The sequence below is a fragment of the Cotesia glomerata genome, linkage group LG8 (genome assembly GCF_020080835.1).
Source record: "Cotesia glomerata isolate CgM1 linkage group LG8, MPM_Cglom_v2.3, whole genome shotgun sequence".
In the NCBI taxonomy this organism is placed as follows: Eukaryota; Metazoa; Arthropoda; class Insecta; order Hymenoptera; family Braconidae; genus Cotesia; species Cotesia glomerata.
This window is the reverse complement of record NC_058165.1, coordinates 18,597,026-18,624,112: the sequence shown is the minus strand read 5'-3', so window position 1 is coordinate 18,624,112 and position 27,087 is coordinate 18,597,026. Positions and strand designations below refer to the sequence as shown.

The window sequence follows — 27,087 nt, the reverse complement described above, 5'->3', positions numbered from 1 at the left end:
TTATTTAAAAGTTACCATTAACTTGGACCAGCCAGATTGCATCGCAGATTCCCCACAAACCCGACATGAGGAAAAATATCACCCCTTGCTCTGGCGTCGGCTTCCAGTAGAGAAGAGCGACTATTATCAGCAAGTGGAGTAGGAATGCAAAGGCAACAACTGGAATTCTTCCAGTTAATTTTACAATTGAGCCGGTTGCTAAAGCTGCGATTGCATTTGCTACTCCGTAGCAAATCATTACGTAGCCTATGTTGCTTATTCCGTAGGCACATGACACGAATGACTATTTAAAAGAAAAAAATTATATTTTAAACAATTTTTAGTTTTTAACCGAAACTAAGGCAGTCACTACGTGACTGCCGAGATTTATGAATTATGAATAAGAAAACTTTAATGATTGATCACAATAATAGTTTGGGGAATTTTTAAATTAATTTTAAAAATAATAGTGCTATCACTGGATCAATTACAAATTATTTAATGGACAAATGTGACCGGACAAATTTATACAACCAAAAAACTATTAAAAACTCCTCGAAAAACTTTAAATAAAAAATTGACGTGAAAAATATATAAAACCTAGGCACTAATTGTTGTCTCTTTCTTTCTGATGATACCAAATTAAACTATAAAAATTCCTTTAAAAATAATAATATGCTCGTCACAAAATTTTCCTTTCTCTCTCAATTATTTAAATCATAAATAACAAAATTTTGTTCTTTAAAAAAATCAATAAATTTGAAGTCAAAATTAATTTTTTTTTATGAAAAAAAATTTTTTTATTAAAAAAATTCATCAAGAAAATTATTGAAAAAAATTTTTTTTAAATCATGATAAAACATAAAAATAGTTTTTTTTAATAAAAAAATTTATCAAAAAAATTTTTTTTTCACAAAAAAAAATTAATTTTGACTTCAAAATTTTGTTCCTTAAAAAAATTAATAAATTTGAAGTCAAAATTAATTCTTTTTTATGAAAAAAAAATTTTTTATTAAAAAAATTCATCAAGAAAATTATTGAAAGAAATTTTTTTTAAATCATGATAAAACATAAAAATAGTTTTTTTAATAAAAAAATTTATCAAAAAAATTTTTTTTTCACAAAAAAAAATTAATTTTGCCTTCAAAATTTTGTTCCTTAAAAAAATTAATAAATTTGAAGTCAAAATTAATTTTTTTTTGTGAAAAAAAATTTTTTTATTAAAAAAATTATTAAAAAAAATTTTTGAAGCAAAAATTTTTTTCGAATAAATCATTATAAAACATAAAAATAGTTTTTTTTAATAAAAAAATTTGTGAAAATAATTTTTTTTTTTACAAAAAAAAAATTAATTTTAACTTCAAAATTTTGTTCCTTAAAAAAATTAATAAATTTGAAGTCATAATTAATTTTTTTTTGTTAAAAAACAATTTAAAAAAAAAAAATTATCAAGAAAATTATTTTAAAATAATTTTTTTTTAACAAAAAAAAAATTTTTTTAGATAAAGATTTTTTCTAATAAAATCATGATAAAACTTAAAAATAGTTTTTTTTAATAAAAAAATTTTTTTTTCAAATTTATTATTAATAGTGAAAAAATTTTGATTTTATTTTATTTAAAAAATATTTTAAAGAAAAAAGAAAAAAAGACTTTTTTTTAATTTAATTTTTATTTATAGAAGTTCAAAAATAAAAATAATAAATTAAGTTCTAAAATAATTAATTAAAAAATTAATTTTTTTTACTGATTAATATTTTGTGAATTTTTAATGGAGTCAAAATTGAAAATAAGATACACAAGATTTTTATTAGTTAATTTATCATTTATTAAAAAATTAATATCAAAACTAGCAACCAGCAGTCGCTACGCGACTCCAGCGATTTGCGAATTATGAATAAGAAAACTTTAATGATTTTTTCAATCACACTGATAATTTGGGGACTTTTTAAATAAATTTTAAAAATAATAGTGCTATCACAGGATCAATTACAAATTATTTAATGGACAAATGTGACCGGACAAATTTATACAACCAAAAAACTATTAAAAATTCCTCGAAAAACTTTAAATAAAAAATTGACGTGAAAAATATATAAAACCTCGGCACTAATTGTTATCTCTTTCTTTCTGATGATACCAAATTAAACTATAAAAATTCCTTTAAAAATAATAATATGCTCGTCACAAAATTTTCCTTTCTCTCGCAATTATTTAAATGATAAATAACTATCGGTAAAAAATATCAAACCGAATTTACGATAAAGATATACCCAAAACTAAATTTTTCTTAGTCTCTTAATTATATTAATTTATTTTTGACATATAACCACATTGACGTGTACAAAACAAAATAAATAAATAAACAAATTTTGTTTATCGCTAAATTCTAATCTATTTATAACTACTTCGAAAACTTATCATAATAAATAAACTATTTTAGAAAAGGAAATGAAACATTGAAAAGGGACAACTTCAGGTTAAGACCTTTCCAACGATACCAAATTTAACCATAAAAACCCATTTTATCATATAAATACACCGGCCTCTAAATTTTGCTTATTCTCTTAATATAGATTATAATTTTTTTGTTGGAAAAAAATTAAAAAAGTTACTAAGAAAAATTCTTTTAAAAATTCAAAATTAAAAAAAAAAATTCATTTTTTTAATGTATAATTTTTTTTTTTCAAAAAAAAACTTACAGCATTGTAATCAGCGAATAAAAAAGCTTGTTCAGCGCCGATGAACATAGTAATAGGCAGAATAAGCAATTGCCGCTTTTCTTTGAGTAACTTAAGAGTCACTGCTAGTAATTTAAGCCCGGATTGTCCAGTAGCCGAGCCAGTTCTTCCTTTATCATATCTGAAACATAAAACAAAAGTTTGGAAAATCCAAAAGTGCACGCCTCATAACGCTCAATCATTTTTTAAGAAAAAAATTAATTGTATAATTAATTAAAAAACAAAATTGTAATTAAGTAATTTCTTACAGAGTATTTTTTATTTTTTTTTTAAATATCGGCGCCCTTTTTTCTTATCATATGCGCACGCAGTCTAAAAAGGCCATTCGGCAGCCGAAATGGAAGTAGATTTTTCAAATAAAGAAAATTGATTTTTAATAAAATAATATAATAACACTAATAATGTATAACTTATTTATGAATTAAAAACAAAATTCAATAATAAATTTAAAACTATTTAGAACAAATTTTGGAAAAAAAATTAACTTTTGAAGAAAAAGTTTCTCAAAGAATTGCAAAGATTATAAAATTTGAATTATAAATGACTAAATTTTAAATAACTGCTTATGAACAACAATTTGCAAATCAATCAGATGTTTGAAACCGGATAAAATTTTAATTGAAGAAAACAATATATAGAACTAATTTATGACATATTTACTGACAAATTACCTGAAAACTTTACACGAAAGACTAATCATTATCGTAATTATTGAATTTACATCATGATTAAGCTATGATGCAGACAATAATTTTAAAATGGCTGCAACAGTAAAACTGTTTCATTAAACGAACTCTAAAAGGAGTAATATTGAGGCTATTACCACTTCTGAGTAGTGGAAATTGAATCTTATTAAAAGAGCTTTACGATGCATTTTACCGAATTTTGATATCTTGTCTTGATCAATAATTATATCAAGTTGAAGTAGTAAAAGCATCAATTTTTACGATTTTCAAAATTTCAAAATTCTGTCATTTTCAAATTACTCGCCCGATTAAGCTCATCTTCGAACTTAACCTTGGTCTTGATCGATAGATAAAACATGTTGAGTTTGTGAAGAATCGGTTATAAATTGAAAACGCTATCGTGCTTACATGCCGCGTTATATCGTATAAATATATATATTAGGGTGGCGCAAAAAAAACTTACTATTTTTTTTTTTGAGTCTCGAGTGAAAAAATGTTAGTTTTTGATGTTTTAAGAGCTCTCTCCAAAGGACAGCTTAAAAAAAAATTTTTAAGATGTCGCTCCAAATTTTTTTAAATTTCAAAAATTGACAAAAATCGAATTTTTTTTTTTTTTATTTTTTTTCTCGTTATGGTATAATTTTATAGACTAAAAAAATATAAGTTTCTGAAAATTTCAGTTTAAAATTTGAATTTTTAAAAGTCGCTCATAATTTTTTTCAATTTATTAGTGCATTAGTTTAGATTTTTTCGAGCGACCTTTTACTATTAAAATTAAAATTCCATGCATTTTTTTTTTTTTTATTTAGTACAATAATCGATAAAAATACATCACGAGATGAACTAAAAATCAAGCACAATATAGAAAATATAATTTTTTTTTCATTTAATAATTTTATTTAATCAACTTAATGGGACCAAAAATGTCCTAAAATTGTCCCAAAAATGTTCAATAAATGTTTCATCCATTAATTTCTAGACAAATCTACAGCTGTGCAAAAATAAATTATCTTCTTCAAAATCATTTAAAAACCGTTTAAAATTGTAGTAAAATTGTCATAAAATTGTGAAGTCTTCTGAAAATCTTCAAAAAAATACCTAAAATCGACGAAAAATTATTTAAACGCACTATTATAAAATTTTTAATTTTTTTTTTTAAGATGTCCCAAAATTGTCCCAAATTGTGTCACGTTTGGATGTCCCACACTTGGGACATTTTTGGGACAATTCTGGGACAATTTTTTTTATTATTATTAAATTATTAAATTATTAAATATCAAAGCAAATTTTTAAGGGAGTTGGGAAAGAACGGATAGGGGAAAGGGGGGGACCTACTCAGTAGGAATTTTTCCGTAATTGAAAAAATAATCAGACAGCCCAGACTGGGAATCGAACCCAGATCTCTCGGTTACGCGCCAAGGGCTCTACCAGTTAAGCTATCCGAGACAAGTACTGACTACTTTATTCAGTCGCGTATATAAGACCCACCGAGCAAACAACGCCACCGTCCATCTTACGGTAAAGAGCCATATCAAAGCAAATTTTTAAGGGAGTTGGGAAAATTATTAAATAAATAAATAAATAAATAAATAAGCAGCTCCGCGAGTAGTACTATATAGTATAGAGACTTGAGGTGAAGCTAGGATTATTTATGAGCCTAATTAACATGCGCTTCGGATGACGCTAATACTGATACTCATAAATTAGTGATGAATAATGCCGGATAATGATAATGATTGATTGTATTATTCTTAGAGATAAATTAGTAGCTGTGTGTTGGGTTATATAATGGCAATGCTAATTACTTTGGGATTAGCTTCCTTCTATGGTAATTGAGTTTTTTATTTATTAAAAATTATTAGAAAATTATTTAATAATAATAATGGAAAATATTACAATATAAAAAGGGTCCTTCTTGATTTGAAAGTTGAATTTATGATCGGTTTTGTAGAAGAGGATAATAAAATAAATCTTAAGATTTTACATCAGATTTAAAGTACTTACCTTGAGATTAAGGCTAAAATTTTATTTTTATTTAAATTATTGTTAATAATTTTGTATATTTATTTAAATTTATAAAAAAATTGGATTTTACCTTTTTTATAGAAAATTTTATTACCTAAAAAAGAAAAGTAAGCCATTCGGCTCCGCCCGAGATGGAAGGTAGATTTCAATTTTTTGTAATTATAAATAATAAATTGTCAAAAAATTAAATTTTTCAAAAATAAATTAAAGAGAAATTAACCAACTTTAAAGTGAAAGTTTTAAAATTGAGCTATCGTTTTTCAATCAAAAGTTGTTCAGAAGTAAAATTACAAAAATCACAATTTTTATAATTTTTGTAATTTTAATAATTTTTTTGTGATGAATAACTTCGATAAAATAACTAATAATTGTCAAAAAGTTAACGTTGTATACGTCAAATTAGAAGTAATTTTGTAAGCTTTTACATGAATTTATCAAAAATCAGCTATCTTTTTGCTATTAAAAGTTATACATAAATAAAGTCACCGGAAACGTAATTTTTACTATTTTGATCATTTTGAAGAGCTACTATTTCTAAACTAAACGAAGGATTTCACTCATTTTAATGCTTATGCAAGCTAATCGTGTAAAGAATTTGCATACTAATTTTCATTACCCGTGTAAAAAAAAATTTTCTCAAAAATGTCCCAAGCGTGGGACATCCAAACGTGACACAATTTGGGACAATTTTGGGACATCTCAAAAAAAAAATTAAAAATTTTAAAATAGTGCGTTTAAGTAATTTTTCGTCGATTTTAGGTATTTTTTTGAAGATTTTCAGAAGACTTCACAATTTCATGACAATTTTACTACAATTTTAAACGGTTTTTAAATGATTTTGAAGAAGATAATTTATTTTTGCACAGCTGTAGATTTGTCTAAAAATTAATGGATGAAACATTTATTGAACATTTTTGGGACAATTTTAGGACATTTTTAGGACATTTTTGGGACAATTTTAGGACATTTTTTAAATATTTTTAGGACAATTTTGAACGTTTTTCAAATAATTAAAAAAAAAAAAAACAATTTATTTTTGCACGGTTGTAGATTTGTCCTAAAATTAATAGATGAAAAATTTTAGGACATTTTTGGGACAACTTGAGGACATTTTTGGGACAATTCTGTAATGTTTCTACAACAGACTTTGAACATTTTTAGAACTATTTCACGACACTTTTGAAAAAATATTTAAAAAAATATTTTAAAAATGTTCCGAAAATTTCCTAAAATTGTCCTAAAGTTGTCCCAAAAATGTCCTAAAGTTGTCCCAAAAATGTCCTCAAGTTGTCCCAAAAATGTCCTAAAATTTTTCATCTATTAATTTTAGGACAAATCTACAACCGTGCAAAAATAAATTGTTTTTTTTTTTTAATTATTTGAAAAACGTTCAAAATTGTCCTAAAAATATTAAAAAAATGTTCCAAAAATGTCCTAAAATTGTCCCAAAAATGTTCAATAAATGTTTCATCCATTAATTTCTAGACAAATCTACAGCTGTGCAAAAATAAATTATCTTCTTCAAAATCATTTAAAAACCGTTCAAAATTGTAGTAAAATTGTGAAGTCTTCTGAAAATCTTCAAAAAAATACCTAAAATCGACGAAAAATTACTTAAACGCACTATTTAAAAATTTTTAATTTTTTTTTAAGATGTCCCAAAATTGTCCCAAAAATGTCCCAAATTGTGTCACGTTTGGATGTCCCACGCTTGGGACATTTTTGGGACAATTTTGGGACAATTTTTTTTTACACGGGTAGGATCTGTTGAGAATTCTCAACAGAATAACATTCATAAGTCGGTTGCACTACACATTGCCTGAAAATGGTTTAATAGAACTCTTAACTTTGATAAAATAACTAAAAATGGTCAAAATGTCAATGTTATATAGTGACTGAATAAAGTAGTCAGTACTTGTCTCGGATAGCTTAACTGGTAGAGCCCTACCAGTTAATTTAGTTATGGCGCGTAACCGAGAGATCTGGGTTCGATTCCCAGTCTGGGCTGTCTGATTATTTTTTCAATTACGAAAAAATTCCCACTGAGTAGGTCCCCCCTTTCCCCTATCCGTTCTTTCCCAACTCCCTTAAAAATTTGCTTTAATATGGCTAAATTAAAGATAATTTCATGAGCTTTCACATGAATTTGTCACGAATTAGGTATCTCTTTTCAATCAAAAGTTATACATCAATGAAGTCACCGAAAACGTGATTTTCACTATTTTGATAATTTTAAAGAGCTGCCATTTCTAAACTTATTGATGGATTTCACTCATCTTCGAACTCATCCAAGGTTATTATCTATAGAATATGTGTAACAAATTTCATCTAGATCCGTCAAGAACTGTAGACACAATCGCGGCAACATCCTGCGTTATATTACATATTAGGGTGGCGCAAAAAAACCGACTATTTTTTTTTTTGAGTCTCGAGTGAAAAAATGTTAGTTTTTGATGTTTTAAGAGCTCTCTCCAGAGGACAGCTTAAAAAAAAATTTTTAAGATGTCGCTCCAAATTTTTTTAAATTTCAAAAATCGTCAAAAATCGAATTTTTTTTTTTTTTTAATTTTTTTTCTCGTTACGGGATAATTTTATAGACTAAAAAAAAACAAGTTTCTAAAATTTTCAGTTCAAAATTTGAATTTTGAAAAGTCGCTCATAATTTTTTTCAATTTATTAGTGCATTAGTTTAGATTTTTTCGAGCGACCTTTTACTATTCAAATTAAAATTCCATGCATTTTTTTTTTTTTATTTAGTACAATAATCGATAAAAATACATCACGAGATGAACTAAAAATCAAGCACAACATAGAAAATATAATTTTTTTTTAATTTAATAATTTTATTTAATCAATTGCCAGGCGTGGGTTCGAATCCCGAGCTGGTTTTAGAAACCAGCTTGGTTGAAATTTGACCTTGCCGTGTAGGTTAAAATTTTTTCAAACCAAAAAGACCCCAACGTACAACGTACCACCGCCGTGACAAGTAAATAAATTTCTATTCGCCGCACCACCGCTGCACCACCGCCGCACCATACCACTGTTTGATGGTATATACATTGAAATAATATATTCGTTGATCATTCAAATAGCTTAACTAAATTTTTTAAGTTAAGTATGGCTTGCAGTGCAGTTGGCAATGTTCGAGACTTCCATGCAGACGATCCAGGTTCGAATCCCATCACAGTTCAATTTTTAAAATTCTTTCAGAGTATTTCGATAGGCGTACCGCTTCTGTGCAACCCGAGGATGAAATTAAAAATCTACATCAACAATACGACTAAAAAAATCAATAATTTCGCGGTGCTTTGGCCTGATTTAAAAAAAATTTTTTTTTTAATATTAGGCATTCGATTAAAAGGAGGTTGATCAATAGGTCTTACATAAAGATTTCTAGTCGCATTATTTATTAACTAGCTGATACCCGCCCGCTTCGCTGGGCATACAATAAAATTTTATGTTGTAACCTAGATGAAAAATATAAACAAAATGATTAATTTCAAAAAGATAATTAATATAAATTTTGAATTAGAGAAAAGTGATTGTTTATGATAACCGGTGTTAGCGAGTATTAAATATATGAGAAAAGTATTTTATTATTAATAATCAATCAATCAATGGGTCAGTTAGTCAGTAAATCTGTCATTAGACAGATTTCCGCATCACCCATGACGTACTGTGTAATGAGATGCGTTCCCATTATAATAATGTTATCCTAAACATTTAGTCTAGACCGGATAGGTCAAATGGTAGAGTAGCCGACATGTCACCGGAAGGTTCTGGGTTCGAATCCCTGTCCGAGCTATCTGAATTTTTTCTCGCATATTCTGTAAACTCTTATTAAGAAGGTCCTTCCTATTTCTTTCTCAATCTCTTCCTCCTCCAATTATTCTGTTACGTGAATGTTGGAACGATTCACGTAATAATTATCCGTAACTCCTATTCTTTTCCGCTTCATAGTATTATTTAATTTTAAAAAATGTCAATAATTTTTTTAATTTTAAAAAAATATTAATAATAAAATACTTTTCTCATATATTTAATACTCGCTAACACCGGTCATCACAAACAATCACTTTTCTCTAATTCAAAATTTATATTCATTATCTTTTTGAAATTAACCATTTTGTTTATATTTTTCATCTAGGTTACACCATAAAAATTTATTGTATTCCTATCGAAGCGGGCGGGTATCAGCTAGTTATTAATAAATTCATAACAAATTAAGTGGTATTAAAAAATATATTTATTATTACTCATTTTATTAGAAATTATCTTAAATCGACCGTTTTTATAATAATTTAACGATATCGTTGTAAAATTTTAGAGAAGACGCATCAGACACAATTTACCATTTTAATTTTAATCATTAAAATCAGTATAATCATTTAACAATATCAACTTGATAATATTTATGTTTAATTTATCTGTGTTATGATATAATCGAGTTCATCCTTCATGATTATTCCAATACATATAAGTTATTTCAGTTATTAATGATTTAGCTATTCTTTCTTAAAAAACGTATGATTATGAATTCCTACTGTCCCAACAGTCAATCGATAAAATTTAAAATCAATCATTTTGACAGTTATTATAGCAACGGTAACCATGATAACGGTAACCATGGTAACGGCAACCATGGTAACGGTAACCATGGCAACGGTAACCACGGCAACGGTAACCATAGCAACGGTAACCATGGCAACGATAACCATGACAATGGTAACCATGGCAACGGTTGATTAGCGTGGGTGGTTGTAGGGGGGTTGAGTTCGATAATTTACGGGTGCCACTGATGGTTTCTTAGATTAGAGGGTCAAAATGATATTTCGCTCCCAAAAAAAGAGAGAGATATAGGGAAGGGGAAAGATTATAGGGCACGGGAGGGGAGGAGAAGAATGAGAGGGAGGGGAGGGGAGGGCATATGTGATGGTAGACGAAAAATTCATTTTGGCTAGGAATTGCGTAAAATCCGTTCTTAGTGAGCGTCTACATCACGAATGGAGTAACTATGCTAAATTTCAAGTCAATCGGGCGAATAGTTTCAGAGATCTCGTGATGAGTGAGTGGTATTTCGCTTATATATATATAGATTAATTATTGCGTGATAAATTAATTATGATACCATTTTTTGTGAAATTGTAGGTATGATTTAGCATTGGTGCGGCGGTGGTGCAGCGGTAGTGCGGCGATGCTAGGGGGAGTAAATTTTTAGCGTGCGGCGTAATAGTCCGCCAAACGGCGGTGGTGCGGCGGTATGGTGCGGCGGTGGTGCAGCGGTGGTGCGGCGGTCGAACGAAATTTATTATTTTTCCGTAAAAAATAATAATTTTATTTTTACTCGGGTATTGGGCGCGTATCTGATAATGATTTTGGGAGAGTTACTTTATTGATGGGTATTATAAATATTGCTTTCCATGCATGAGGGAAAACTCCAGTGTCTAATGACCGATTAAAAAGTACTGTAAGAAAGATTGAAATTTGAGGAACGTGATTTTTTAACCATCTAAGATCAAGTCCATCTGGACTATTCCCTTTAGATTTTTGAAGAGTCAAGTGTAGAGCTTTAGTCACATCAACTATATCTATTTCAGTCCAAGTAAAGGAAGAATTTACTTTACTTTTATGTAATTGGAAAAGTGAATTTAAAAATTGATGGTCGCATGCTGGATGTCGACGTACCATAGCTGCAAAATGTTCGTTTAGGTCAGACGGTTCGAAATGATTTAGAGGAGAAAATGTAGTACGTTTTACAAGGCCTAGGTGTTTTAGCTTACTCCAAATTTGAGTTCCGTAAGATAAATTGGACAGAGAGTTTTTTAAATAATTTTCACGAGCACGACTTATTTCGTGTTTCAGCTCTTTCCTCATTCTTTTAAAAAGTTGAAAAAGATCCGTATCGTTATATCTTTTTGCTCTTTTATAAACAGCATCACGTTCTCTACATTTAATTTTGCACGCCTCATAGCGCGAAGCGCGTGAGGTTGTGCTTTATACTCGACTCGTCAAGGTCAAGCAATTTTGTGATCTTTAAATGTCTCTATCACAACCATATTACACTTATACAATAATATAAGTAGATCTACACCGAGAAAACACTCAAATTAAACCATCTTTTACTTTCTAAAATCATTTCATATAGCTATTTTGAAAAAAAAAAACGTTTTGAAAAAAATTTTACGTGGACGTCCGGATGTCACCCCATTTTGGATGTACCAACGATTACTCCCGAACAAATTGATATTTCAAGACCAGACTTTTTTTATTAGTTTTAGAATGCGATGAACTGGGTCCGTATTTCATATCAGTAGCCTAGTTTACGTATTTTTTTTTAAATTGAATTTTTATTAAAATTCATTACGATACAATCGTACAAAGACAAACAAATTTTTCTTATTTGTCACGTGAAAACTATGGCGCCACTTGATCAAGCTAGATTTTTTTAGATTGCGTGCGCATATGACTAAAAAAAGGGCGCTGATATTTAAAAAAAAAAATTAGACAAACGGTTGACCCTGAAGGCCATCCCTGCAACTTCCCGCCACTTACATACCTAGGCGCTTAAAATTGCACTAATAATTGCTCTTTGAGCTCAAAAAAACTACTTATGTCTTATTTTGAGCTCTCCAAGCTCAAAGAGATAGTCTTTCTATACTTTTGACATAGAATTTAATTTCACATAACTTCACACTAATAGATTTGTTTATAGTTAAAAAGATTTGTTAATATTTAACAAATCATTTATTAGAAGCCATTTGTTAGGCCTTAACAAATATTTCTTAGTATTTAAAAAGATTTATTAATACTTAATAAATGAATATCAGATTTATTGAATACAAACAAATCATTTTGAATACTAAGAAATATTTATTTAACATTAAAAAATGGTCTCTAATAAATGATTTGTTAGCTATTAACAAATATTATTTAATACAAATAAATCCTTCTATCAGTGCAGTCAATTCGTTCAAGAGATATCATAAACGAAAGAAAACCGAAAAGTGTTTTCTGCACATAACTTCACATAATTTCACATAATTTCACATAATTTCAGTCGATTCGTTCAAGAGAAATCATGAACGAAAGAAAACCGAAAAGTGTTTCCTGCACATAATTTCACATAATTTCACATAATTTCACATAATTTCAGCCAGTTCGTTTAAGAGAAATCATGAACGAGAGAAAACCGAAGAGTGTTTCCTGCACATAATTTCACATAATTTCACATAATTTCAATCAATTCGTTCAAGCGTTTTTTCCACATAACTTCACATAACTTTACATAATTTTGCATAAGTTCACATAACATTTCTTTTCGGATCGTTTTTGATGAGATAGTATATAATTTTTAGACTTTTGAGATCGAAGAAGCATAGAAAAGCTATCTCTCCAAGCTCAGAGAGCTCAAAATAATACATAAATCGATCCAAAAAAAATTAGGAAAACGGTTGACCCTGAAGGCCATCCCTGCAACTTCCCGCTAATTTCATACTTAGGCGCTTAAAATTGCACCAATGACGTTTTTGAGCTCTTCGAGCTCAAAAATACAATTTATGGGTTATTTTGAGCTCTCCGAGCTCAAAGAGATTGCTTTCCTATCCTTTAAAGCTCTTCGAGCTCAAAAGTCTGATAGAGATTTGATAAGACACTATTTTTTGAATTTTTAAACCACAATAACTTTTGAATGAATAAACCGATTTTTACGTGGTTAGAAGCATTCGACGCAGTTTTTCAAGCCTCACAAAGAATCTTAAATTTTGAATTGATCGCGCTAGGAATTTTGGAGTTATTCCGAAAAAACACTTTTTTCGGTTTTCTTTCGTTCACGATATCTCTCGAACGAATCAACCGATTTTGACCGGACTGGTGGCGATCGACGTGGTTTTTCGGTTAAGAGCTGATTAGTTTTTGGAATTGAACCATAAAACCGTTTAAAAGTTATTCCAAAAAAACCACATTTGAAAAAAATTTTTTTTTCAGTTTTTTAAAGATTTCTCAAAATCTATTGATCTGAATCGGTCCAAATAGTTTTCAAAATCTAAGTTTGGTCAATCCCTTTCGGATGGCATCAACCACGATGAAATCGGTCAAGCCGTTCAAAAGTTATAAGCGGTTCACATACTTTCACACACACACACACACACACACACACACACACACACACACACACACACACACACACACACACACACACACACACACACACACACACACACACACACACACATACATACAGACACCGTGACAACCTCACGGGGATAGTCAGGGAAGCTTCCTGTGACCTTCAAACGTCGAGATCTGATGAAAACTCGATTTTTGCAAAACGGGGTGAAAACAATAATTTCCCGATTTTTGAAAATCTTCGATTTTCTTAGCGGGAAGTTAAAAACTCGGGTAAAAGGGAAGGGATAGTAAAGTAAGTATTGAGAGTATAAGAATGGACTGAGAAAGGTGGATAGTGGAAGGGGCCCGGTAGCTTAACTGGTAGAGCTCCTGACATGTTATCAGGGAGATCCAGGTTCGATTCCTGGCTTGGCAACCAACCCCATTTATTTTTTCGAAAGTCTGTCTTTACTCTCATTCAAAATAATTTCTTTCATTTCTTTCAAATAATTAACATCTTTAGTACTCGAATGGATACTACAAGCTTACAGCTTTACTAGTATTCAAATTTGATGGATTTCCATCGAACTTATATACAGAGAGGATATCTCTCAACCAATAAGGGAAGATAGAAGTATCCATCTCTTGACTTGAACAACATCTACTAGTTATTTGACCTAGACGGCATGAAAAAACACTCATTATAAATATAAAAAATCATGGCCGTTGATAAATGGTTGATTCGATTTATAAAATGACCCAAGTTTACTTTTATTATCTAATAATACTACATCATTTTTTAATTACATGAATGACATGTAATTAAAAAAATTATATATCAATTATTTTTATTTAAACATTTTATCTACCTGCAATAAATAAAAATAAACTTCCACGTGAATTAATTTACTGAAAATAAATAATTTATCAACACGTTTACTCTAAAAATCAATAAACATACGTTTAATGCTCTTGTATTCATAATTCAAGCCATCAATAAATCTCAAGGCAGTAAATAGAAATTTATTAACAAAATTTATTTTAGCGATTTAAATAAATGTATCGAAAAGCTGCAAAAGATAAATCGAGTGCTTAAAACACTCAATGTTTCAAATTACAGAATAAAAAAATTGTACCTTGATAAAGAGTCGACTCCAAAAGCGACAATCAAGGACGCCAGGACCATGCAGCCAAGATAAATTCCGGAAATTAAATGAATTCGTTCGGGAGCCGGCGGAGCTAAGTTTGGATTTTCTTCAACTATTTGGCAGAAATTAGCTCCGCATAGTTCCGATACTTTAGTACTGTTTAATTCTACTATTGCCAGATCTTCTTTTCCATACGACAAAACTGAAAAAAAATATTATCTATATTATTAAGAGAAGCGAAATTTAGTGGCCAGTGTATTTATATGATAAAATGGGTTTTTATTAGGGTGGCGCAAAAAAACCGACTGTTTTTTTATTTTCTTAGTCTCGAGTGAAAAAATGTTCGTTTTTGATGTTTTAAGAGCTCTCTCCAAAGGACAGCTTAAAAAATAATTTTTAAGATGTCGCTCCAAATTTTTTTAAATTTCAAAAATTGTCAAAAATCGAATTTTTTTTTTTTTTTATTTTTTTTCTCGTTACAGTATAATTTTATAGATTAAAAAAAAATAAGTTTCTGAAAATTTCAGTTCAAAATTTGAATTTTTAAAGGTCGCTCATAATTGTTTTCAATTTATTAGTGCATTAGTTTAGATTTTTTCGAGCGACCTTTTACTATTCAAATTAAAATTCCATGCATTTTTTTTTTTTTATTTAGTACCATGATCGATAAAAATACATCACGAGATGAACTAAAAATCAAGCACAACATAGAAAATATAATTTTTTTTAATTTAATAATTTTATTTAATCAACTGCCAGGCGTGGGTTCGAATCCCAAGCTGGTCTTAAAAACCAGCTTGGTTGAGATTTGACCTTGCCGCGTAGGTCAAGATTTTTTCAAACCAAAAAGACCCCAACGTACCACTCCCAACACTTAAAGTCGGCGATATGACTAATTAAAAAAAAAAAAAAAAAAAAAATTATGAGCGACCTTTCAAAATTTAAATTTTGAACTGAAACTTTCAGAAACTTATTTTTTTTTGGTTTATAAAATTAAACCGTAACGAAAAAATAAAAAATTAAAAAAAAAAAAACGTTCGATTTTTGACGATTTTTGAAATTTTAAAAAATTTGGAGTGACCTCTTAAAAATTTTTTTTTAAGCTGTCCTTTGGTGAGGGCTCTTAAAACATCAAAAACTAACATTTTTTCACTCGAGACTCAAAAAAAAATTAGGAAAACGGTTGACCCTAAAGGCCATCCCTGCAACTTCCCGCTAAATCCGTTAATACCTGGCCGCTTTTTTGAGCTCTTCGAGCTCAAAAGTATAATCTGTGTGTTGTTTTAAGTTCTCCGAGCTCAAAAAGATACCTTTTCTATGCTTTTGAGCTCTTTGAGCTCAAAAGTCTGATAGAAGCTTCATAGAACACTATTTTTTGAATGTTCATACCGCAATAACTTTTGAATGAATGAACCGATTTTTACGCGGTTGGCGGCATTCTACGTAGTTTTTTAAGCCTTATAAATAATTTCTAAGTTTCAATTGGTCAAACTAGAAATTTCGGAGTAACTCTGAAAAAACACTTTTTTTGGTTTTCTTTCGTTCACGATATCTCTCGAACGAATCAACCGATTTTGACCGAATTGGCGGCGATCGACGTGGTTTTTCAAGCTGATTAGTTTTTGGAATCGATCGGTTGAGCCGTTTAAAAGTTATCCCAAAAAAACCACTTCAGAAAAAATTTTTTTTCCTACTTTTTTTTAGATTTCTCCAAATTTCTCAAAATCTATCGGTCCGAATCGGTTTAAATTAATAGGAAATCTAAGTTTGGCGAAGCCCTTTCGAATGGCACCAACTGCGATGAAATCGGTTCAACCGTTCAAAAGTTATAAGAGGTTTACATACTTACACACACAGACACACACATACATACAGACATAGTGACACCCTCGCGGGAATAGTCAGGAAAGGTTTCTAGGACCTCAAAACGTCGAGATCTGATGAAAACTCGATTTTCGAAAAACGGGGTAAAACCAATAACTTCCCGATTTTTTAAAATTTTCAATTTTCTTAGCGGGAAGTTAAAAAATAGTCGGTTTTTTTGCGCCACCCTAGTTTTTATAGTTAAATATGGTATCGTTGGAAAGGTCTTGAACTGAAGTTGTCCCTTTTCAATGTTTCATTTCCTTTTCTAAAATAGTTTATTTATTATGATAAGTTTTCGAAGTAGTTATAGATAGATAAGAATTTAGCGATAAACAAAATTTGTTTATTTATTTATTTTGTTTTGTACACGTCAATGTGGTTATATGTCAAAAATTAATTAATATAATTAAGAGACTAAGAAAAATTTAGTTTTGGGTATATCTTTATCGTTAATTCGGTTTGATATTTTTTACCGATAGTTATTTATCATTTAAATAATTGAGAGAGAAAGGAAAATTTTGTGACGAGCATATTATTATTTTTAAAGGAATTTTTATAGTTTAATTTGGTATTATCAGAAAGAAAGAGATAACAATTAGTGCCTAGGTTTTATATATTTTTCACGTCAATTTTTTATTTAAAGTTTTTCGAGGAATTTTTAATAGTTTTTTGGTTCTATAAATTTGTCCGGCCACATTTGTCCATTAAATAATTTGTAATTGATCCTGTGATAGCACTATTATTTTTAAAATTTATTTAAAAATTCCCCAAACTATTATTGTGATCAATCATTAAAGTTTTCCTAATTACAATTCGCAAATCAGCAGTCGCGTAGCGACTGCTGATTGCTAGTTGTTATTTCTTATAAAAAAGTTTAAGATAAATAAGAATAGAGAATACAAACCTGCGGAAGATATTAAATTTCCCCAAACTTGTGCCATTTGATAAAACATAAAAAATAATCCGAAAAATCGGGTTACAAGAACATCAGCCCCAAGCTCAGATACTGTTGCATAAGCCTCAGCAACCACCGTTAAATATGTGCATTTAGCGCACCACAATGGCCCACCGCCCAAACCAACGGCTAGACCAGCTGGAATCATTGTCATGAACTTTGGGTAAAATTGTGCCGCTATAAACGGAATATATGCGATAAATGACAATGAAATCGTCCATTTACATCCTAACCAACTGCAAAGTACAATATTATCACCACAAAATATTAATAGTTAAATTATTCTCACCCTCCTAATTATTAAATATCATTATCATTATCTAATACTAATTTAATAGGATTATCATTATCTAATATTAATTTAATAAAATTTGAAATTAATATTCTGGCTAAATGATAAAAGATAGCGGAAAATTGATAAGGGGGCATTCCATAGTGACTGGTGGGACATTTGACTCTGGAATTGCATCAATTATATATAATTATGTGACTGAAACTTATACTATAGTCAAATTTATCTTATAATACAGAAGAATAACTAATTAACAACATCCCTTTGTCAACAAACCTCCATTACTTTTTAAGTTTCTCGTAATTATCATTTGACTGAGTGTGACTGGTGGGACTAACAACAAATCCTTCTCTCTTACCAAAGGTATACTTAAAGTCCAATTTCAGTTCGACCACTAAACTAAAAAAAAATACTTCCCTCGAAAATACTAAATTTATCCTACAAACATTCAATATTATGAAGAATTAGACTGATTACCTACGTAGAAACAATTAAAAAAATTTGTTTTTATTGTGACTGGTGGGACAGGCATTTGTGACTGGTGGGACAAGTACAAAATGTCTACATCAAGTTGTTTATTAAAAAGACTTTAATATTATTTCAACCTTACAAACATTATTGTTTATATACTTAACTATAAATTATTTAGGATAATTAAAAAGAACTAATTAAAAAAGACAAATAAAGGATTTAGCTTGCTAACAACACGATCTTGGTAAACGTAGGTGTTAATTAATAACGAACATAAACAAAATTTGTTCTTAAAACTATAATAATATATATGTTAGTTAATAACAAAGATAAAATGAATTTGTTGTTAAAACTATTAAAACAACATTTAACCTGGATACAATTTAGTACGGCTGAAAAGTTACTAGGAGAGAAAAATCGATTTTCTTGATTAAAAAAAAATTTTCTTTACAAATTAGTAAAATATAAAATTTTAATAATAAATTAGGACTAAATTAGAATGAACAGGCTCTTTAAAATAAAAAAAAAAAAAATTTAGTTCTTTACTTATATTTAAAAAATTAACTCTCTAATAACGAGAAAATTGAACGGTCATGCGCCACCTGTCGGAAATTTTTGGAAAAATTCATTTATGGGCTTATCAAGCTATTTGATGAAATTTATTCACCGGAAGTAAATAAATGAATGAGAAAAATCGATTTCCTTATTGATTAAAAAAAATTTTCTTTACACATTCGTAAAATATAAACTTTTGATAATAAATTAGAACTAAATTAGAGAAATTTTTAAATTTTAGTCATTTTCCAATTTCGCATGGAATGCCCCTATAATAATTTTCAAACAATTTTAAATAAAAAATCAGGAAAATAAAAAAAAAATACCTTTTTTGGCTTTTCAATACACGGAAAGAAATTTTTTTTTAAAATTACCGATAAAATCACAGTAATCGTGTGACATTCATAAATTCCCGATCTAATTACAATTCTTTCAATAATTATTCACAATTACAATGTAAAAAATCCAGAAAAGTATCATCAATTTTTACTGTAGTATACCGGTAAAAAATAATAAACGTAAAAAATTATATTAAAAGTTTATTTTTACTATTTTAATAAGATGTTAATGTCACTTATTGATTTGCTTGCAGTGAATAAATTTCATCAAATAGCTTGATAAGTCCATAAATAATTTTTTTATAAAAATTAGTTCGAAAAAATTCCAACAGGTGGCGTATGGTCATTAAATTATCTCGCTACTAGAGAGTTAATTTTAAAAATACAAGTAGAGAACTAATAAATTTTTTTAATCTGTTTTAAAGTGCCTGAAGTTTTATATAATAATTTTGATAATTACGAGAAACTTAGAAAGTAAGCGAGGTTTTTGACAAAGTGATGTTGTTAGTTAGTTATTCTTCTGTATAAGATAAATTTTACTACACAGAAAAAAATTTTCTTTAAAAATTACCGTTAAAATTACAGTAATCGTGGGACATTCGTAAATTCCTGATCTAATTACAATTCTTTCAATAATTATTCACTACAATGTAAAAAATCCAGAAAAGTACTATTAATTTTTACTGTAGTATACCGGTAAAAAATAATAAACGTAAAAAATTATATTAAAACTTATTTTTACTGATTTAATCTTAAAAATTACAGTAAAATCAAAAGATTTTACTGAAACTACTATAAAATTTACCGAAGTCTCTGGTAAAAAAGAATCTAAGTAACGGTACTATCCACCGACTTTTCAGCGGCGCTGCAATCGCTCTAGAATTCTCAGCTGATTACAAAATTTCACATGTCAGTGATCAGTTGACACTGAATTACAGTTAATTCTAACAACACATTTATACAATTATCATTATAATAAAATTTAATGCAATTAGTTAACTATTAATTGTAAAGATGTGCTTTAATGACATTCTTAATTATCTATAAATATTTGCTATTATTCTATATATATAGATTGTAAAGTGAAATAACGTAAAAAAATAAATTAAATTAAAAAAATTAAATAAACATTTAATGTTGTTAAATTAAAATCAAATTTTTTTTAAACATAAAACCTAGAAAATTTATAATAATAATATTCCATTAATAACAATATGTCAAATATTAATTATATTCCAAGCGGCAAGCTTAGAAAATTAAAATTGTTTTTTACCGCACGGGTAAATTTTACTCAAAACTCTAAATAGTATATTACACATCTAGGGCAGTAAAATAAGAAATGTCTCAGATCACATGCAATTGTTGTCCGAGGCGAAGCCGAAGTCAATAAACATGTGATCTGAGGCTTTCTTATTTACTTCCCGAGGAGTGTATACTATTTTTTTGCTCGACGAAGGCAGAAAGGGGCAACTTAGTTTAGCGCAGCGGGACGAAAGTTGCCACTTTCCGCCCGGAGGGCAAAAAAAAGTATTCTGTTTCTAGTAAATGGTAAAGTCCCACGATTACAATACAGGTAATTTTTCTGGTTAATTTAAGGGTAAATTTAAAAGAAAATTTCTTTCCGTCTATGGAATGCCCCAATAGTTAAAATAGAAAGAAAAATTTACACTGCATACCTTATCATAAGTACAGGTAGGAAAATATTACTGAATATAAGGCTGCCGTAGATAGAAGCGAGCGTGAATGTCCCTAATGAATCATCAGCGTTTATCGAGCTCTGGAGATTGCTGGCGCCCATGAACGCCGTGAAGTGAATCATAAATGCAATACCGATCATAAGGATATTTTTTAATATTCTCCATCGCTCTTTTGAATTAAAATTGCTCCTCGAGGCACCTGTCGCTACTATGTTCGCCATTGTACTCCGGCAATTAACTTTTCACCTCCTGGGAAGATGCTTAAGGAACCTCTGGAATATTTATAAACATATAAACTATTTGCCGGGGGCTAATTAAATGCAAATATTGAGAATTTTAAACGCTAGAGCTTTAATTAAAAATAATAATTAGCTGCTTTAATTTCCGGGAAATTAGGTCACTTTATTTTGATACCCGGGATTTGTAATTTAGCTTCAAGGTAATTATTGTGGAATTTATAATTGTTATTTTACAAATGAAAAATTTTACGTTCGTTTTATTTTATTGCGATAATCAAAAATTAATATAAAATTTGATTGACGTTTAAGTAATTACACCCAGATAGTATTTCAATTGAAATTTCAATATTTACATCAATAATTAAACTTTGCAATTTTTTTTTTAAATTTAATATTGAAATCAATTTTTTTAAGAATAAAAACAAAAAAAAAATTTATTAGAATGAATTTTGATTTTTTTTAATCATAAAAAAATGAAAATATTGAATTTTAACATTTATACAAATATGATTTGATATTTTCAAAAATATAAGCTCACCCTGACACTCATCGAGACCTTTCATTTGAGTACCCACATCAATTTTTCATATATTTTATATATTTATATATATGTATATTGGGGTGGTGCAAAAAAACCGACTATTTTTTTTTTCTTAGTCTCGAGTGAAAAAATGTTAGTTTTTGATGTTTTAAGAGCCCTCACCAAAGGACAGCTTAAAAAAAAATTTTTAAGAGGTCGCTCCAAATTTTTTAAAATTTCAAAAATCGTCTAAAATCGAATTTTTTTTTTTTTTATTTTTTTTCTCGTTACGGTATAATTTTATAGACAAAAAAAAATAAGTTTCTGAAAAATTCAGTTCAAAATTTAAATTTTGAAAGGTCGCTCATAATTTTTTTTTTTTTTCTTTAATTAGTCATATCGCCGACTTTAAGTGTTGGGAGTGGTACGTTGGGGTCTTTTTGGTTTGAAAAAATCTTAACCTACGCGGCAAGGTCAAATCTCAACCAAGCTGGCTTCTAAGACCAGCTTGGGATTCGAACCCACGCCTGGCAGTTAATTAAATAAAATTATTAAATTAAAAAAAATTATATTTTCTGTGTTGTGCTTGATTTTTAGTTCATCTCGTGATGTATTTTTATCGATTATTGTACTAAATAAAAGAAAAAAAATGCATGGAATTTTAATTTGAATAGTAAAAGGTCGCTCGAAAAAATCTAAACTAATGCACTAATAAATTGAAAAAAATTATGAGCGACCTTTCAAAATTCAAATTTTCAACTGAAATTTTCAGAAACTTATTTTTTTTTTAGTCTATCAACAGACTCGATAGAGTCTGGCGCCAAGTTCCGTTCTCAAGCCAGACTACCGAGTGTGTATATACCGTAAGCAGAACGGTTTTTTGAGGTTACAAATTTTTTTTCAAATTTATTTTGATTTTTTTTTTATATGATATTTTATAATAGTAGTTCATGCTTTTTATTACGCGTATTACTTGATTATTATCAATTATCTTTATAATTTCTATTCAAAATTATGAAAAATAATCAGCACAAACTATAGCGACCCAGATTTTTAGATTTTAACTTTTTTCTTATGTAAAGAGCGGACGGCCAGAGACTAAATAATATAAGGATGCATGCTAATCTTATAATAGATGGGAAACTACGGTGAAAAAAAGATATTTGACAGCTTGCAATTACACACGCCAGGCGGCGCAAGAATAACTTTTACATAAACTATAGCTTAAAGGGGATAGTTTGCCACCGGAAATGTATTAAATTAAAATTGTCAATTTTTATTATAATTACAAAAAATACTGAAATCCGAACAAAAATAGTTTTACTGTAAAAAAATCACGCCAAGTCCACGTTCATAAGACTATTAAGAAAAAAAAATTTTATTTCTTTACAAAAAGATATAAAATAAAAAATTAAAAAATCCAAATAACCGATATGGTTGTATATGATTTTCGGAAATTAAAAAAAATTTTGTTGTAAATTTAAAAATTAAAAAAAACAATTTTAGAACGTACTTGGTGTGCGTCATTGTGTACTTCAATTTTTTTTAAAAGTTCTAGTAGATAGATTTTAGGAATTTCATAAAAAGTGAAATTTTTCGTAACCACGCATACTAAATACGTTCCAAAATTGTTTCTTTTAATTTTTAAATTTACAAAAAAATTTTTTTTAATTTCCGAAAATCATATACAACCATATCGGTTACTTGGATTTTTTAATTTTTTATTTTGTATCTTTTTGTAAAGAAATAAAATTTTTTTTTCTTAATAGTCTTATGAACGTGGACTTGGCGTGATTTTTTTACAGTGAAACTGTTTTTGTTCGGATAAAATTATACCGTAACGAGAAAAAAAATAAAAAAAAAAAAGTTCGACTTTTGACGATTTTTGAAATTTAAAAAAATTTGGAGCGACATCTTAAAAATTATTTTTTAAGCTGTCTTTTGGAGAGAGCTCTTAAATCATCAAAAACTAATATTTTTTCACTCGAGACTCAAAAAAAAAAAAATAGTCAGTTTTTTTGCGCTACCCTAATGTATATATGAAAAATATTTAAAAAATACATGTGGGTACTCAAATGAAAGCTCTTGTTGAGTGTAACATTAAGATGAGCTTATATCTTTAAAAATCTCAATCTTTAAGAAAGTAAAGTGCAATTTAACAAAATTCATTATTTAGTAAAATTATAATAATTTAAAAGTTTGAATATTTATAACTTGAAAAAAGTACATTTAAATCCATTAAAGTATCATGATATAAAACTGTCCAGGAAGTATCTCATTACACTTGACCCTTTTATATTCAACACTTTATATTTATTGAAGATAGCTTGACCCGAAAACCCAGCATTTCAATGTAATTTTAGCTTCAAGTCTTCTATTGGATTATTAATATCTAAATTCCTTCTTTAAGTGAATATTATAATAATAATAATAATAATAATAATTGTTAAATTAATTTACGATTAATCTGATGAACTTATAAAATTAATTGATAGAACAAAACATTGCAGTAAAAAATTTAATGGCTGTGATAAAAGAAATACAAAAATTTTACCAGCCATAAAAACTTTACTATTCATTTAAAAACAAAATTGCTCGAGCTTGAGAAGATTAAGTACTTATAATAACTCAAACTTAAAGTCTTTATGACAATAAAAAAATTTTCTATAAAAAATATATGATATAATATTTTTAATCAAAATGACGTTCGAGATCGATGTTAATTAAAGAACTTTGGACTTTTTATGCAAGTTCTAAAATTTCTCTTCAATGGATTTATATGTTATTGACAAATAATTCTCTCTTTATGCGGTTCGTCTTTGATAAGCGCACTGATATGAGGTTGAATCTGCTTAATACGGTAATTAAATTTGCTATTCAATTGTAAGATTGCTTTAATCAAAACAGTGTACAGTAGAATGTATTTAAACGTTGTTATTATTGTTATTATTAGTCAAAATGTAATCCTTAATGAAATCAGAACAATAAAATTTTATAAAAATTGAAGAAATATCATTATTTAGACTTTTTTCTTTAATTACGCGATTTTTCAATATTAAATAATGACTTTTGTTAAATTGCACTGTACTTTCTTAAATATTGACGTTTTTAAAGATATAAGCTCATCCTGATGTTACACTCATCAAGAGCTTTCATTTGAGTACCCACATGCATTTTTATATATTTTTCATATTTACATATATATATAATATATATAAATTTATGAAAAATTGATGTGGGTACTCAAATGAAAGGTCTCGATGAGGGCAATGTCGGGGTGAGCTTATATCTTTAATAATGTCAAATTATATCTGTAATAATGTTAAAATTCAATATTTTGATTTTTTTATGATTAAAAAAAATCAAAATTCTTTTTAATAAATTTAAAATTGTCTTTAAAAATTTCAATAATTTTTTTTTGTAATTATTCTTAAGAAAAATGATTTAAATATTGAATTTTAATTATTATTTTTTAATATTAATACTTAAAAATAAATGATAAAATGCATTTTGATATATTTTTCATATATACATATATGTAATATACATATTTCGAAAATATAAGCTCATTCCGATGTTACCCTCATCAAGAGCTTTCATTTGAGCACCCATATGTATTTTTGATGTATTTTTCATATATACATATATATTTAATATATATAAATATATAAAATATATGAAAAATTGATGTGGGTACTCAAATAAAAGGTCTCGATGAGTATAACCTCGGGATGAGCTTATATCTTTAAAAATATCAAATTATATCTGTAAAAATGTTAAAATTCAATATTTTGATTTTTTTGTGATTAAAAAAAATCAAAATTCTTTTTAATAAATTAAAAATTCTAATAAATTTTTTTTGGTGATTATTCTTACGAAAAATGATTTAAATATTGAATTTTAATTATTATTTTTTAATATTAATACTTAAAAATAAATGATAAAATGCATTTTGATATATTTTTCATATATACATATATATAATATACATATTTCGAAAATATAAGCTCATTCCGATGTTACCCTCATCAAGAGCTTTCATTTGAGTACCCACATGTATTTTTGATATATTTTTCATATATACATATATATAATATATATAAATATATGAAAAATTGATGTGGGTACTCAAATGAAAGGTCTCGATGAGTGTCACATCAGAATGAGCTTATATCTTAAAAAATTCCAATATTTAAGAATTTTTATATATTTTTCATATTTACATATATATAATTGACGTTTTTAAAGATATAAACTCATTATGATGTTACACTCATCAAGAGCTTTCATTTGAGTACCCACATGCATTTTTGATATATTTTTCATATATACTTATATATAATATATATAAATATATAAATATATGAAAAATTGATGTGGGTACTCAAATGAAAGGTCTCGATGAGTGTAACGTCAGAATGAGCTTATATCTTTAAAAATGTCAATAGTTCACAAGATACAAGGTAATTACTTAATTATGTATCTAGATTGAATGTTTATAAAAATTATTAATTTCAATTTTTTTTCCGCGAATTGATATCTTTAATTAAATCTAGGCTTGTGTCTTTTTATTTTAAATAAAATTTTATTATTATTATTATTATTATTATTATTATTATTATTATTATTATTATTATTTATTTTATTTCATTATTAATTCATAAATATACCTACGAGCTAATAAAAATACATTACAGCCATAATAAAAAAAAAAAAAAAAAATGAAAGTGCAGTATATATAAGCCGTAATAAAAGTAATAGTATTACCTCCGTGTTTTTAGTTTTAAAAATAAATGCTCTCACTTAAATTAATACATATTTTCAACATATATGTATAAAATTATTACACTATATATTTTATATATTTCATAATTATTTCCAAATTACAAAATTTTTTTTCTACCACTCACTAAAAATCCCACATTTAATCAATCAACAATAAATAAATAAAAAATAAAATTACTAAAGTTTTTTAATTACATATCAGGCTCAATTCGAAACATGTCCTCAAGTTTTAACGGCTTAAGTAGCAACTGATCCCGCGAGTTGGATTATTATTGCTGGTGCAGTTTATAAAATTCATCTGGTTATCTGTCCTTGGACATCTATCATCTAGCGTAGTGTAGAGCATACCTTTCACGTCTACAGATAAGTTATTAAAACATATACAAATACATTTATTTACATACCAATAACTAATAATACTTTCTAGACCAATCTTACTTTAAATTTTCCGGTTAAATTATATTAATTATAGATTGAAGACTGTAAATAAATTTTATCAGATTTTTTTTTTAATTTTTTATAATGTATAAAAATAATTTTATTCAAACGAAAATTAATTTAGGTAATTTTATTATTGATTGAGAAAAAAGTAATTTTGAAAATTTATAGAGTATTTATTTTATATATATTATATAAAATATATAATATGACAATTTATTTAAATGATTCCGTGTAATTCTCAGTCA

At 27.6% G+C, this 27,087-nt stretch overlaps 1 protein-coding gene across 4 annotated transcripts in view; it reads right to left on the bottom strand.

Moving 5' to 3' along the window:
- Positions 1-27,087, bottom strand: part of LOC123270215 (UNC93-like protein) — a 47,659-nt gene that overhangs the window by 17,015 nt on the left and 3,557 nt on the right. For 2 of the 4 annotated variants that reach the window (XM_044736170.1, XM_044736168.1), the window contains exons 1-6: positions 26,520-26,673; positions 20,837-21,129; positions 17,454-17,740; positions 14,672-14,885; positions 2,680-2,839; positions 16-283 (exon numbers count right to left, since the gene is read on the bottom strand). In XM_044736170.1, coding sequence (XP_044592105.1) covers positions 16-283; positions 2,680-2,839; positions 14,672-14,885; positions 17,454-17,740; positions 20,837-21,078 — 1,171 coding nt within the window. In that variant the 5' untranslated portion in view covers positions 21,079-21,129; positions 26,520-26,673. Of the gene's footprint in view, positions 1-15; positions 284-2,679; positions 2,840-14,671; positions 14,886-17,453; positions 17,741-20,836; positions 21,130-26,383; positions 26,426-26,519; positions 26,674-27,087 lie in introns of those variants that run through there. The other 2 variants (XM_044736169.1, XM_044736171.1) reach the window with 2 other exon arrangements.